Consider the following 12,917-nt stretch of genomic DNA (forward strand, 5'->3'; position numbering starts at 1 on the left):
TCTATCATCAGTTATGAATCCCCAATAAGGACATGTATCAAAACGTGATGAATACAGACTGAAATCTAGGCAAGAGAGGGAGAGAGAGGGAGGGAGGGAGCGAAAGGAGTTACATGGAGTGTGATTTGGTTCATGTCAGACAAACTGTGAGGCTGGATCAAACTGGAGCAGAGGAGACTGACATCTAAGTGTGAAGTGATTAGTGGCTCTGTAATCCGCCGGCGCGCAGCGCAGCGGCACCAGCAGAAGTGGTGTGATTCTGCTGTTTTTAAGACTCTCTTCGAGATGGGATTTTCAGGCTTGCATAAGTAGAAATGAGTCCCTTTTCATTCCCCCCACCAAGTGAAAGAACGAAAGAAACACCACAAGGAGAATAGAGAGGAGCGGAGAAAAGAGACGAGAAGAAAAAAAAAAAAGAAAAACGTAGGAAGAAAAAGGAAGAAAAAAGAAACAGCGATCTGGTCACAGTTGGCTTCCCTCCAATCAGATGGTTCCACTTTGTGTAAACGCTGCTGGTGCTCCTCCATGCCCGTGCAGTGAGAGTCTGTCATGCTATGGGAGATATATGTCCCCAGTCGGATAAACTAATCACTGCGGGTAGGGGTGAGGAACTCGGGGCAAATGACTATAAATATACCCCTCCAACCGGGGGCAGAACTGGATCGCAGTCTTCCAGGGCTATATTTTTTGAACATGTTAGCTCCAATAACTGGAGCCCCACAGGGAAAGATGGACCTCGATTCATCACACCTTACAGAGGCAGATATCCATATTATCTGCATATCATCTGTTCAGATCCTGAGTCACCTTCAATTGGTTTGATGTGTGTGCATGTCTGCCAGATACGTTTGTGGCGATAGCTGCACGGAATTTAGACTGTGGTCTCTGTCAGTTCTTGTTTGTCAGTGCTAGAATATGCAAAGAAATGTTTATTCAGCCTTCACTATATCTAAAAAAAACAAACTGTCTGCGTTCTGTCTCAGTACTCTGGCAGTATTCATTTGAATGCAGTTTATCACCTGTCTCTGGCACTTCCAGTACAGTATATGCATTCACTGGATTGTGCTCATGTCTTTAAAACTGACTCCATGTGTATTCATTTCACATCAGTGTTAGCTCAGATCTGCATTAACTGTCTGCATTGTTACATTTAAATGTGCATTCATTTCAATTCAGTATTCACCAGTATTTTTTTAACCTTAAAAAAACAACAACAAAAAAAAACAATCCATATGAGATTAAGAGAACACACTTTAGAGTTCAGTATGTAAAATTGTGTTCAAAATGACTGAAGATCACCTTAAACACACTCAACCCCTAACGTCGACCTTAACCATACATTTCAGTTAACAGAGTCAACAGACAGTCTGTTAATCCTCGGAGCATCTGTAGGCAGTCTAAAGGGTACTCCCCCAGGAAAGTGTGAGCGAAATGAGAGTTACTGTACGTACACACCGCCGGCGACTTGAGCTTCCAAGAAGCTCTGGACGCCCTGCCAAGGACGCTGTGGTGGGAAGCTTTGGATGCTTTGGCCGCTCTGACGTGGTAGCTTTCTATGTTCGTTGCTGGTCGTTTGGTCGCTGAACGGTGTCATAGCTCATTACCATAAAGTTGAGCCACTTTCAACTTTCTCCAGTCGCTCAAGACGCCCAAAAGGCGACGCCGACGGATTTGCCGCTGCTGGCAGCTGAGAGAAGCCGGCTTCCATTGAAAATGAATGACTTCCGGAATCTTTGGAAGCTCAAGTCGCCGGCGGTGTGAACGTACAGTTAGCGGTCAGCGGTAAGGGTGTGTGTGTGTACTCACTTCCTGCAGGTGCCGTAGTCGGCGCAGCGGCTGAGGGGCACGCGCACCACGCAGCTGGAGAAGGCCACGAACAGGGCGTGCTGCTCCTTGTCCAGCTCCAGGCCAAGCACGCGCCGGTCCTCCCCGCGGATGTTACACCTTCACAGGGCAGCAGAGCACACGGCCACCAGTCAGATAGGACACACACATACACACACACACACACACACACACACACACACACACACACACACACTTGCACAGAGATCACTCAACAGCAACCAGATGACAATATCTCTTGGATTTGGTTGTTTGGTTGAGGTACTATTTCATCTATAGCGCGTTTATCATTCAGACTAAATGCATACATTAGATTGTTCAGACCATAGGGAGGTACTGTAGAGGGGAAAATATTTGAGTTTGCATCATGTCTTTCACTTTAGGGCTTTATTCAATGTCCAAATTTGACTCGGTCGTGTTTTCGTCTTCAACTGAAGACGTCAACATGCCTTGCTAATTTTTCTTAAAAAAGACGTTAAAAAGTGACTTTGATTAATACATTTTCGACTTCCTCTCTAATCAGCAGAGCCGATGGAACCCTAATCAAACACTCCCGCCGCAGACAGGTAAATTAGTGACGCTCAGCGGCCTCCTCTTTAAATACCCCTTGTCTTGTTTGTCACCTGACACGGCTCGCTGCGAGCCGAGCATTGCACACACACACACACACGTACGGGAGGAGAGCGCAGAGTGGAATGAATGTTTGGGTGTGTGTGTGGGGGGAGTGTGTGTGTGTGTGTGGGAGGGGGGTGGATAACTCAGGCTTGGCGGGGGTTGGCACTCACTTGGCGGGGTTGTAGACGTCGATGTCCTCCAGGAGCTGCGTGCTGAAGGAGGCGTTGGCGTGCGTGCTGGCCAGCACCTTGAGCACGCGGCCGTCCTCCGAGCCCAGGAACAGCACCGTGTGGTTCTTATACGGCCCGGCCGACGTGTCCACCGCCAGCTGGGTCAGCTTGAACCTACGCGCACACACACACACACACACACACACACACACACACACGAACACGGACACACACATAGACACACGCGCATGTACACAGACAGACACAGGGAAGAGAGAGGTTTGGGATTTAGGTGAGAGGGCTTTCTGCATGTTCGATAGCAACGACAAAAAGCTTTTTACTTTCAGAGCTGAGCCCTTGTACTTCCTTTCTGACACTCACTCTCAGACTTCACAGCCAGTTCATTGTCTCTGTGGGATAGAAATGGGTTTAGTGTGTGTGCGTGTGTGTGTGTGTGTTTGGGTGAGATGAGAGAGCAGAAGAACAAAATATCTATACCTGTCAGAGGGTAGGCCTGTGTCTACAGTAGGTCTGTCTCAGGATGTGTGAGTGTGTCTGCATGTATGAGTGTGTGTGCATGTGTGTGTGTGTGTGGGGGGGGGTTGAATATATTTTACTTAAAATATTTGATTGTATTTTGTTAGAAATATGATTGGTGGATTCAAATAGAGAGTTCAAGTGTGTGTGTGTGTGTGTGTGTGTGTGTGTGTGTGTGTGTGTGTGCACGCACATGTGTGCGCATGTGTATGTGCACGCGTGTGTGTGTGACAGAGAGAGAGACAGAGAGAGATGATACAGCTGCGGAGATGACGTTGAGTGGATACCTGTGCTCTAAAATCACGGGCTCGGAGGCTCAGTCAGCCAGATGGTTGTCAGAATGCCGGGGACGGCTCGCACCGACATGCAGACGGTGAAGCAGCTGGTGGGCACAGACGAGTGCTGTGCGTGATGGGCAGCGTGTGTCTGTGTGTGTGTGTAAGAGTGTGTGTGTGTGTGTGTGTGTGTGTGTGTGTGTCTGTCTGTGTGTGTGTGTATGTGTTTGTGTGTGTCTGTGTGTTTGTGTGTGTGTGTCTGTGTGTATGTGTGTGTGTGTGTGTGTATATATGTGTGTTTGTGTGTGTGTGTCTGTGTGTGTGTGTGTGTGTGTGTGTGTGTGTATGTGTGTGTGTGTGTGTGTGTTTGCGTATCTATAGGGGAGAAGTAAAGTGGTGTGGCGCGGCCTGCCGGCTGCACAGCTGCTATTGGCTCGCAGGAAGCAGGGTTGGTCGAGTGTGCGCGTGCGTGCCTGTGTGTGTGTGTGTGCGCGCGTGCATGTGTGTGTGTGTGCGCGCGCGTGCGCAGCTTACCTGCTGGTGGTGCGCGTGAAGCACGGCCGGTCGTTGACCGAGGGCACCGCCTCGTCCATCAGCGGGTAGGACTTGATGAAGGTCAGCGTGTCGTCTGGGAAGGTCGTGGAGGACTTGTAGCCTGCTGCTGGGCCGTCGCCAGCACAGGAGCCAGGCCTGGGAGAGAGAGAGAGAGAGAGAGAGAGAGAGGGAGAGAGAGAGAGAGAGGGAGGGGTGGAAGAGAGAACAAAAGAAAGAGCGCATGTAGAGGGAACATGAGACATGAGGACAAAAGACAAAAAAAAATATGAGAGGAAGAGGCAGACAGCGTGGTCAGCACTGTCCACCCTCTCCCTCTTCTGAGATGGGGAGAGATCTCCCTCCATAGCCTGGGCTCACTGAGGCATCATGTGCCACTTGTACTAACTGTGGTCCATCCACCATCTGGCTTCATTAAATCAAAGCCTCAGCGCTGCCCCCCTTCAGAGTGATCTTGTGATCAATGGCGAGCCAAGGCCGGCGGGCCCCGGAGCTCCAGCCCAGCCCAGCCCAGACAGAGTGCCCCGGCGGCGGGCAGAATCGTTAACAGAGACGGAGGACATGGAGGTTCTCCACCGCTCCCACAACAAGCTCAGGCCCCCATCGCCATTGTATATGTTATTCTTCAGGTGGTGTGGAGTGATGCTGTGGTGCGTGTCTGTGTCTGTGTGTGGATGTGTGTGTGTGTGTGTGTGTGTGCTCATCTTACCTCGGCTTGGGTACCATCTCCTCAGGCACGGGGGTCCAGGCCGACTCGCTGTTGCGCTGCTCCTTGAACTTGCCGTTGAAAACCCTCTCGATGTCGTCCATGTAGAACACACACACCGCAGAGCCGGTGATACTGCACACACACACACACACACACACACAAACGCGCAATGCATTAGCATCCATTAGATCATTGCTCCTCCTGATATAAAAACACACTTCACAGAGGGGGAAGCTCTCTTCTCATGTTTGTGCTTTACTAACCGAACAGAACAAATAAATAAATAAATAAATAAAGAGAGCCGAGTGTGGGGCCACAGTGACGGTCTCTGTTGTTGTGTAACCCAATTAACCTGCACTATGTATAGATCCCCCTAATGTCTTACCCAGGCATGGATTCACAACAAGGCCGCTTTCATTGTGCCTGCTCATATCCTCCAGTGATGAGTCAGATGCATCGCGCCACTTCAGGCACCATGTGATGCCGCCGCGTTCGCCCCCCGAGCGCCGACTAAACAGAACTGGTGCGGTGAGACGAGGTGGCTGCTGGCCTTACTTAGTGGAGCGTGACGGTTTCTCCTCAATAAGTCGCTTTGAACGGGTGATTTATCGGCCTAAATAGTCAAATAATCGAAGAAAGTTGCTGTTCCTCAACTGTAATTCACTTTGGATGAAAAAGCCAAATAGTCAAAGCTAGATATTGTTGATGCTGTACCTGCTGTGAAGTCTTGTTTGTGTTAGCTATATGTTGTACTTGCTGTGTAGTCTTTGTTTGTGTTTGCTTTATGTTGCACCTGCTGTGTAGTCTCACTTGTGTGTGCTATACATAGATTTCTATGCAACGTCACGAATACACGCGTGCGCAACCAAGAGGCAGAAAGCACCATAAACAGGATAAAGCAGCTGCTCTCCGTGAAAAGATTCAAAAGAATTTTAGTGCCGAAAACAGCACCATTTGAAATGGCAATGGTTAGAGAATGTTCAGAAATGTAAAGTAATGCATTTCTTTGCAAAAAAAACACCAAAACCAAAACAAAAGACAAACTCTGAAATAAACTCTGAGATGTTATCACCATTTAGACAACAATGGCATTCAAAAAATGCCGATTGTAGCTTACAGCAGCTGGTTATTAGGTTAACTTTATAACGTTGTGACCGGCCACCCGGCGTCTTCTGCCCCACGGCTGCGTGTGCATCTAGTTTTGTTGGTAAACGGTTTGGGGGGCCAAAGATGTTCTCATATAATAAATGTTATGTAATGTTATGTACTGTAAAATGCAATGTTCTGTCAAATGAAATGGCTGTTTGTGTGTTTACCTGTTGGCTTGCGTGGTGAACACTCCCAGCACGGCGGGCTTCTGGTTGATCTGCATGACGTTGGTCAGGGACTGCAGCACGTCGAAGTAGAAGAAGGAGTCGCCCGGCACCGAGCAGTTGAGCCGCGCCTTCAGGAAGGAGGTCCAGTAGCGCTCCAGAACCCGCGGGGAACCGCCGTTGTCGTTCTTGCAGACCCGGGCCACTCGCGAGAACACCACCTGTGTGGGGTCGAAGGAGGACAAATGAAAGTGTTGCAGAGGTTCTCACGGTGATAAATTGCATCGCCCCCGGGCTTGTAGCACTTAGACAAGTCTAGCTATGGGCAGAGCAAAAACAGCTTCCAAGAGGCTGTGCTCTCTCTATCTCTATGTGGGGCCAGCTGGTCCTACCTTGCCTAGGGCGGTGTACTCCACTGCAATCTCGCTCAGGAAGAAGTACACATAGTTCCCGTACTCAATGGCATGTTGGAAATGAGGCTCTGGGAGAAACAAACACATTTATTTAGTTTTTTGCGGCACCTTTTTTTAAATGGGAAACTATCTACTATAAGAGATCGTTTGGGAGGACTTGAGGGGTTTTTGGGGGGTTGGGGGGTGAACCCGTGTCCCGTGACCCCCGCCGCCCATCTCACCTCTCAGCCACTTTGAGTCGTATTTCACGGTGCGCAGGACGGGGCTGCTCTCGCCCAGGCTGCGGTAGATCAGCGCGTCGCTGGCCAGGAAGTCCGTCATGGTCGCCGAGTAGAAATCCCCACCTGGAGGCGTGACCAAAAACCACACGCCGCGTTTTCATTTAGCAGGCCACTGAACGCTTCCTACACGAGTCCTGCCTGATTGTGCATGTGTGGCGCTTTTTTCTTTTTTTTTTTTACTCTGAAATAAGGAGGAGTGGGTGGTGTGTGTGTGTGTGTGTGTGCAGTGGGTGGAGTGGTGGAGGGGCTATTTTCACTGTGTCTAATCAGCCACTGACCTTTCATGGAGGAGCGAGACCACAATAAGGCAGGCTGAACTTTGTATAAATGTCACTGGAATATTGGCAAAGATAAAGGCAGGTGTCGTGTTGCTCTTTTGCCCATCCACTCACCAGCGAAGAGGCCAACGTTGGACTGCCGCGACTCGAATGGGCAGCGTGCCTGGCCAGCGACCTCCTCTCCAACCTGCTCCAGACTCGACATCTTGGGAGACAGCACAGAAACATACTGTATGAAAGGGTCAGCATATTTCTTTTTTTTTAGGCAGAAATGCAACAATGCCTCTAAAAAAATGGAGGCAAACTCACAAAAGACATAAAACTAAGTTTTGTGTGGAATGTACAAGGAAAACGTTTAATCCTGACAGAAAGTTTTATTGACGTTTGGGAGCCTAAATGCTTTTTTTTAGGCTTTGACAGTGAGACAACTGCACCTTTACTCCAAAAAATATGGCGCCGCTTCAATGAAAGCTCAGGCGGCCTTGAAACAGCCATATTGCAGTCATATTTTCACAGTCACAGCGCACGGCGCGGCGCGGCAGGCTGATCTTTTGGGCCGAGGTTAATTTGTTGTTCATGCACAACAGGTTCCTGAATAATGGCGCTGTCAGCTTGCCAATAACGCTGACGCCCCGAGTTTCACCTCGCTGCGGACGTTTAGCTGCCATCCGCCCCGGCCAGGACGTGCCATGCCGCTGCCGCTGCCGCGCCGCACCGCTCGGCACAAACAGGAAGCGCGCTAGAGCCTGCGTGCCAGCCACTGCGGGGTGACCCTGGCTGGCACGCTGTGGGCTTCCGGGGGAACCAAGAGACAAGGGCAGCTGCCAATGTATACACAGGGCTTAACAGTGGTAGTAGTAGAGTGTGTGTGTGTGTGTGTGTGTGTGCGTGCGCGTGTACTGTGTATACATGTGTAGATGTGTGTATGTGTGTGGGCATGTGTGTGTGTGTGTGTGTGTGTGTGTGTGTGTGTGTGTGAGAGAGGGAATGCCACTGTGCCACTGTTCCTGACACAGTGGCAGGCCCCCCTCCTCCGACGCGAGCACAAGCTCATGTTCACACCCCTGCCTGTGTGCTCCACGAGAGTAACACTAACCTTCCGACGGGGACATGGGGGTGTGTGAATGTCCTCTGGTGGGGACGAACGGACAGACGGACGGAGGCAGAGGGGACAAACGCGGGACACTTGGCTCGAGCCGGCGCTATCGCTTTTCAATGGAAAATGCATCCCAGGCAAAAACAGATATATAAAAAAAATAAAACAGGAGAGGAGAATTTAGAGCTGGACGGCACGATGCGATTTGCCCTTCCTGACACGGGCTCCGTTTCTCCAGACAGCCGTTGGGGAGAGCTCTCCAGGGGGACCCAGAGGGGAGACACGGAGACGACCGACCCAGACCCAGAGAGAGACAGGGGGGACGGGGGGGAGGAGAGGAGGGATGGAGGAAGGCTCCATTCATGGAACAGAACGAGAGAGCATGAAACGACTTCCTCAGGGAGTCTGGCGGAGGAGTAGAGACCTCTGCTTTTCATTCATGAACTTGCTCAACTCCCCGTTGTTGATATTTCCTCACCCACTCTCTCGCAAGATTTAGAGACGGCCTGTTCCGTTTTTCCAGGAACGCTTTGGCTATGAATCGTGGCGCACGCACACACGCACAAAAAAACCCCAGAAATGTCAATCGCGTAACTGTGTAAAACCTTCACACCTTTGCGCCTCGCAGAATGTGTCACTTCCTGACACACACACGCGCACGCAGGCGCGCGCTACACAGGTGCCCCGTCCTTTGTTTGCAAACTCGCGAAAGCCGACGCCGCCATAAATATTTTGGTGCCCTCGATCTTTGTGTTCGCTCCTTGTGTTGCGACTCCAAAAAAAAAAAAAACGATCCGTGCGCTGGCTTTTCCACGAGCCAGGTATTTATAGCGTGCGTATCGACATTGAGCTGTGAGTGGTCTCTCTCTCTCTCTGCCCTACGCTGGATCGATGGGAATCTGTGTTATGTAAACGGATAGCCGGGGCTCGCTTGCGAAGGCAGACGCGGCTCGGCAGCAACACCTGAGCCGGGCTCCTAGTGGGGGATGCCATTACAACCCTGAGCCCCCTGACAGGAGAGAGGATAGCGGGTTTATACGAGCTATAAATGTGTGTGTGTGTGTGTGTGTGTGTGTGTGTGTGTGTGTGTGTGTGTGTGTGTGTGTGTGTGTGTAGAAGACATATGACTGGTAATGCACTACCACCCGGGGAAGTGATTGGGTAATGTGATGATGTAGTGAGTAGTGAAAGGCTGGGGTTGGGGGTAGGTGTGTGTGTGTGCGAGTGTGTGCGTGTGTATGTGTGTGTGTGTGGACAGCTACTTAGCGTACCTTGTAATTCCGGCAGGTGGGGTTGAAGGCGTTGGTGCCGCACGCGAACAGGGTTTCGTCGTTGCGCGGGACGAGCACTTTGATGTAGTTGTAACATTCATCCTGTCAAAGACAGCAGAGCAGACAGGCTTTGAGAGAGCAGCCAGGCAGGCAGGCAGGCGAGGCACGCGGGTGGGCACGCAGAGCAGGCAGGCAGGCAGGCAGAGAGCTGCTGTCACCACACCTGAGTCATGCTGGAGCTTACTGCCTTAGCAGCATCTGGAAAGACATGCAACGTGCTGGTGCATGCACACACACACACACACACACACACGCACACACACACACACACACACGCACACACGCACACACACACACCTGCTTCCATGTGGTTCTCTCTCTCACACACACACACACACACACATACACACACCTACTTACTGTACATGTGGTTCTCTCTCTCTCTCTCTCAAACGGACACACAGACACATAGAGACACACACTTAGCGAGTTTATCCACACGAGCACATACGTTTCTGGAAGACACCCGTACTGTCTCTTTCTGTCTCTCTCTCTCACTCACACTATTTTTCATGTCCCACTATTACCATAATCCCTTGACTGATCCCAATGGTCTTAAGAGCTCAACGGGACTCTATCCTCTATGTCTGTAACTATTACACAGACAGCTGTCTCTGTGACTGCACATGCCTGGGGTGCTGATGTTGACAAATGAGCACACACACACACACACACACACACACACACATGCACGCATACACACCCTCATGCATTCAGATACATACAAGAATGCAAACAAACAACACGCTCAGATATTCACAGACATGTACACTCACACACACACACGCATGCAAGCGCGCGCACCAACGCACACAGACACACACACAGACACACACACACACACACACACACACACACACACACACACACACACACACACACACACACACACACACACACACACACACACACACACACACACACACACACACACACACACACAGGGCAGGCTAGACAGTGGCAGAGGGAGGTAGGCACATATACTCACGCTGTTCTTGCCCCTCACTGTGCATTTCTCCACATTCTTTGTCTTCCATGTCAGCTTCTGCCACACACAGAGAGCCAACTGTCAGCAATCAAAGGCATTCTCAGTCAAGCGCTTCAGCGCGCCTCTTTCTCTCTGTTTGTTTGTGTTGCTTTCGCTTTTCTGTTTTTTTTTTTAATCTTTCAATCACATCCGCCATAATGAGGAAAGTCATTTAGTCTCATGATATCCCCTGAAATCACGACAAACCAACCAACCAAACAAACAAACAAACAAACAGAAATAAATCAAGCTCCAAAAGCTCCCCGGCAGAGAGACGGAATGGGCGGCGGCGTGCCCACAGGGCCGGGGGCTGGAGTCGACGCTCGACGGCGCCGGCTGCGGGAGCGCATGATGGATATGAATAAGAGGCGACGGGCTCCTCGGATCAAAACCCCCGCTGGAGTCGGCGCTTTCCCAGCGCCAGAGCGAGGAGTCGGCGCTAATTGTCCACCCCCCCGCCCCCCCGCCCTCCCCTCGCGGTCTAGCGCTCCGCGCGGCCTAACGACTCCTCGGCACCTCTCTGGCCCTCCTCCTCGCCTCGCGTCTTGCGCGTCCAATCAGCCTCCGCTGGGCGCCTCCTGAGCTGGGGCTGTGGTCAGCGGCACGGGGGGGCAGGCGGCCGGAGAGACCCATCTGCTAGTTAACAAGCTGGGCATCCTACAGTGTGTGTGTTCGTGTGTGTGTGTGTGTGTGTGTGTGTGTGTGTGTTCGTGTGTGTGTGCATGTGTGTGTGTGTATTTCTTTGTCTTTGAGTGTGTGTATGCTTTTACGCTTGTGTGCGTGTTGTGTCTGTATGTGTGCTTGTGTGTATCCTTGTACGCTTTGTGTGTGTGTGTGTGTGTGTGTGTTGGTGGTGGTGAGGTAGAGGGAAGTTGACTGATGGTCTCCCACAGCGCGCCTCAGCTGGCCTCCATCTAAGGACTCGGCACTCAGGACCCTTATAAGCGAACAGCCCAACGCCTCCCTCTCTCTCTCTCTCACACACACAGCCTCCCGCACAGCGAGGAGAGAGAGAGAGAGAGAGAGAGAAAAAAAAAGAAAAACAACCAAACGGAAAAAAAAAGAGACAGCGAGGGAAGCGAGGTGGCCATTCCAGGCGCCGTCCGTGTCCTGTCCCGCCTTATCATTAGCTGTCGTTTCGGCAGCGGCGTTTGGACGAGCGGATGAAAGATCGCGCCGCGCCCCTCTCTAGCTCGCCTCGCTAAGGAGCCTTGAGAGCCGCGCGAGGCCTCGCCTCAGATCTCTTCAAACGGCTCGTCATGCATAACAAGCGTTCTGCGGAGCGGCGCCTAACAGCGTTTTGTCCGACATTCGTTTAATACGCACGCAATAAATCAATCTGCCACAACAACAATATTGAAAAAATGGAAAGTACTTACGCAAGACAACAGTGGGTTAAGACATATCTGTTCTAACGATGGGCAAAATGGGAGCTTGTTTAAAATAGCCCTGCCTAACCCTTTCCCCAACCCTTAGCCCACTCCTTCTTCAGTCTATTCGCAAGTCTGCAAATCTGACAAATGTGATTTTTTTAGCTGAATGCACCATGCTCATGACCATTACTACGTAGAGACGCCATAACTGTTTCATCTCTGTCCTAAATGGGGTGGTGATGCTACCAACACTGAGGGGGGTGGGGACGGGGTAAGGAGAACCTCCAAGAAACACAATGGCCGCGTTTCCCAGATTTGTTAAGAAGCTCTTAAGTGCTAAGAACATCTTGGGAGCGCTCTAAGAACGTTCTAAGAGCGCTCCTAATAAGTTTTTAGCACTTAAGAGCTTCTTTACTAATTTGGGAAATGCGGCCAATGACTTTTTCAGTTGGGGTTAAATAGTTTGATGGGCTTTTTCGTCCATAGATGCATCCTAAGGAACCATGCATGATGTACATAACAGCATTCAAAGCCCTTTATGACTTCCTGATTGTTCCATGAACAGTAATGTTTCTTTTATTCTTGTGGGAGGGCTTTGCTTCAGAGTCCATTGTCTTTGGGATGTGCTCGCTTACCTGCTGAGTGACAATCTGCTGTGATGAGGAAGTGAGATTGACGGCAAAGACGTGATCCCTGCAGAACACACAAGGAGAGAGGAGACGAAGAACATGGGTCAACACAGAGGAGCGCTCAAGATGCTACAGTTCATGGCATGCTTTATTTGTATCTATATTTAAAGAATGTCTCACACACACACACACACACACACACACACACACACACTCTCACACATAGATAGACAAACATACACACACACACAAACACGACACACACATTCACAAATGATCACACACCCTCACAACTTCACACTTTGGGATTGAAAAGATTGATTAGGCCAATCAGTCCATCCTTATCAGCCAGGGGGAGAGCAGCCTAATCAGACACATGGAGCTGTCCTGTGGTGACGGGGAGGCTGGAGAGGCTACTCCTCTCTGGCTGGAGCTGGACTACGGCCTTCTCTCCCAGCTCACGTCTGACTGTT

General features: G+C 50.6%; 1 protein-coding gene across 2 annotated transcripts in view; it reads right to left on the bottom strand.

The window, feature by feature from the left end:
• sema6e (sema domain, transmembrane domain (TM), and cytoplasmic domain, (semaphorin) 6E) overlaps positions 1-12,917 on the bottom strand; it is a 116,695-nt gene that overhangs the window by 22,743 nt on the left and 81,035 nt on the right. For both annotated transcript variants that reach the window (XM_062538626.1, XM_062538625.1), the window contains exons 6-16: positions 12,451-12,508; positions 10,404-10,460; positions 9,356-9,457; positions 7,103-7,193; positions 6,651-6,773; positions 6,409-6,497; positions 6,020-6,237; positions 4,704-4,835; positions 3,977-4,132; positions 2,631-2,804; positions 1,807-1,944 (exon numbers count right to left, since the gene is read on the bottom strand). In XM_062538626.1, the coding sequence (XP_062394610.1) occupies positions 1,807-1,944; positions 2,631-2,804; positions 3,977-4,132; positions 4,704-4,835; positions 6,020-6,237; positions 6,409-6,497; positions 6,651-6,773; positions 7,103-7,193; positions 9,356-9,457; positions 10,404-10,460; positions 12,451-12,508 (1,338 nt within the window). The remainder of the gene's footprint in view (positions 1-1,806; positions 1,945-2,630; positions 2,805-3,976; positions 4,133-4,703; positions 4,836-6,019; positions 6,238-6,408; positions 6,498-6,650; positions 6,774-7,102; positions 7,194-9,355; positions 9,458-10,403; positions 10,461-12,450; positions 12,509-12,917) is intronic.

The sequence above is a fragment of the Sardina pilchardus genome, chromosome 6 (genome assembly GCF_963854185.1).
Source record: "Sardina pilchardus chromosome 6, fSarPil1.1, whole genome shotgun sequence".
Lineage (NCBI taxonomy): Eukaryota > Metazoa > Chordata > Actinopteri > Clupeiformes > Clupeidae > Sardina > Sardina pilchardus.